Below are 1,923 nucleotides of genomic sequence, written 5' to 3'. Positions count from 1 at the left end.
AAATTAAGCAGGGCTAGTTATCTTTTGTGTAACTGCATGTTAATGATAATTGGCTAATTAGGATAAAGAAAGAAGCTCGATTCACGTTGAAATAAAGCCACAATTATGAAGTGACCCAAGTACATAGATGAAACAAAGTACAATATATAAGATTAAAACAATGTGGCCGGCCACAAACTAAATTAAGAAAAGAGAGACGTACCCAACACCATCATTGAGATCAATGATCGATTTATAGGTATATATAACAAAGAACATCATATTATATATAAATCAAATCTAAGATATATAAAAAGGCTAGCTAGCTATAGCTCTTCTACTCTGGCTTATCATATTCCAAGTATTGCTTGAGCAGTTCGGAACAGCCAGCCAAGGGCTGGTCCTTGAGGAACCCCATGTTGTTTGCAAAGTGCTTGTCCTTAACGACACCGTTAAAGCGGGTGAGTACGACAGTGGCGCCGCTACGTCCGGGGTCCGCTGATTTACAGTCAGCGATTGGGCTGCTAATGAGAACAGCCTTGCAAATCTGGTCCTGGTGGTCATCTTCAACCATTATGTTGTATGTTCCTGTTGGGTCTGTCACTCCCTCCACACTGTACGCCAGCTGCAAGCTGTTCCTGTATTTGCACTCGATTCTCACCCTCGCATCTAACAATTACCCCATGCACCACAACAACAAGATTGATCAGATGAAAATGATTATATATGATATTTACCTTAGTTATCATTTGAGATTTTGTTAACAAATTAAGTGCCGAAATTTTATTTATTCAAATTTTGTGAGAGACAGTGGCAATAATTCGATCGGTCTTAGAGAAATTTTGTTTTATAATGTGGTTTGTTAATGTGATCTTTCTAACATTATTCAAAAAAGATAAGATAATTAAAAAGGAGTACCGGCAATGTAAGTAGTGGCAGAGGTCTCGAAACCACAGCGGCAAGTGTCACAGTAGACGCGGCCTTGGATGTGGAAGGGGTTGCCGATGTTGCGTGTGCTAACAAGCGCGGGAAGGACACAGAGAGCAAGCAACAACAAAACCCTAGACATGGCCATGACCAAATTAAGAACAGCAATTAAGTGTTGGCTGAGCTAAGCGCAAAGATAGAGAGGAGGGAAAGAAGAAGAAACAAAGTGATCAAGCGAATTTATGGGTTTTAATGCATTCATATAGGTCTTGGGTGGACACTTAATTAACACACTTAATTGTGCAGTGGGTGGTCAGTCACGTGCACCACCATTCAAACAATTAGAGCGTACGTCTTGCGGACCATTTCTTATGCTAGTTCTTTCCTCTGCTCTGTTCCACATTAATTGCAAGGAGTAAGATCCACTTCTTTCCAACATGTTTATAATACCTTAGTTATGTAGGGCATGAAGGACTTAATTGATAAATTGGCTAATTAATTTTTCACTCTATTACCATAGCCATAGTTGAGATCTAACTATATATAACATTATACCATTTGTGTTATATTTGTTAACCAGCTTGACATATATTTTAGGGTCGGCAACATGATATTTGAGCTCTGATCGATTATAGGTGGTCTTGAGCTCGAAATTTTGAACCATAATCCCTCACTGATCATTCATCATGTCAAATATATAACATGGTGACTGGTGAGACTGCACACTCTTATTTTCTCCACATCCGTCTATGAGCTCCACATGCCTTCAACTTAAATTCTCACTAGTCATGAGTATATATGAATCATGAACATATGTACTTATCACAAGTCATGAGCAATCTAGGAAGTGTTTTACCACTAAAATTATAATCGCCCACAATGCTTACCATTGACGTACTATACAATTTCACAAACAACATTTGGAATCTTTTTTTATCCCTTTTTTTTTTCTTCTCTTCAATATACAATAATAGGACTTAATACATATTTATACGTGCATGTGCATGAGCTAGAGTA

At 38.1% G+C, this 1,923-nt stretch overlaps 1 protein-coding gene across 1 annotated transcript; it reads right to left on the bottom strand.

Annotated features, from left to right (window-relative positions):
- Positions 1-316: 316 nt before the first annotated feature.
- LOC147284000 (protein DOWNSTREAM OF FLC-like) lies at positions 317-1,054 on the bottom strand. Its single transcript, XM_086245395.1, has 2 exons — positions 898-1,054; positions 317-648 (listed from the first exon to the last, which is right to left on the bottom strand). The coding sequence occupies exons 1-2, from the start codon at positions 1,052-1,054 to the stop codon at positions 317-319; spliced, it is 489 nt and encodes a 162-aa protein (XP_086101521.1).
- Positions 1,055-1,923: the final 869 nt, after the last annotated feature.

The sequence above is a fragment of the Dryas octopetala genome, chromosome 5 (assembly GCF_963921425.1).
Source record: "Dryas octopetala chromosome 5, drDryOcto1.1, whole genome shotgun sequence".
Lineage (NCBI taxonomy): Eukaryota > Viridiplantae > Streptophyta > Magnoliopsida > Rosales > Rosaceae > Dryas > Dryas octopetala.
The sequence above is the reverse complement of the archived record's forward strand: the minus strand, read 5'-3'. Positions and strand labels throughout refer to the sequence as shown.

Excerpts from the sequence above, each read along its gene's own strand:
- LOC147284000 (XM_086245395.1), bottom strand. The coding sequence starts at position 1,054 with ATGGCCATGTCTAGGGTTTTGTTGTTGCTTGCTCTCTGTGTCCTTCCC. Across the intron at positions 649-897 it reads TGCCACTACTTACATTGCCG|ATGCGAGGGTGAGAATCGAG; the intron begins GTACTCCTTTTT and ends GGTAATTGTTAG.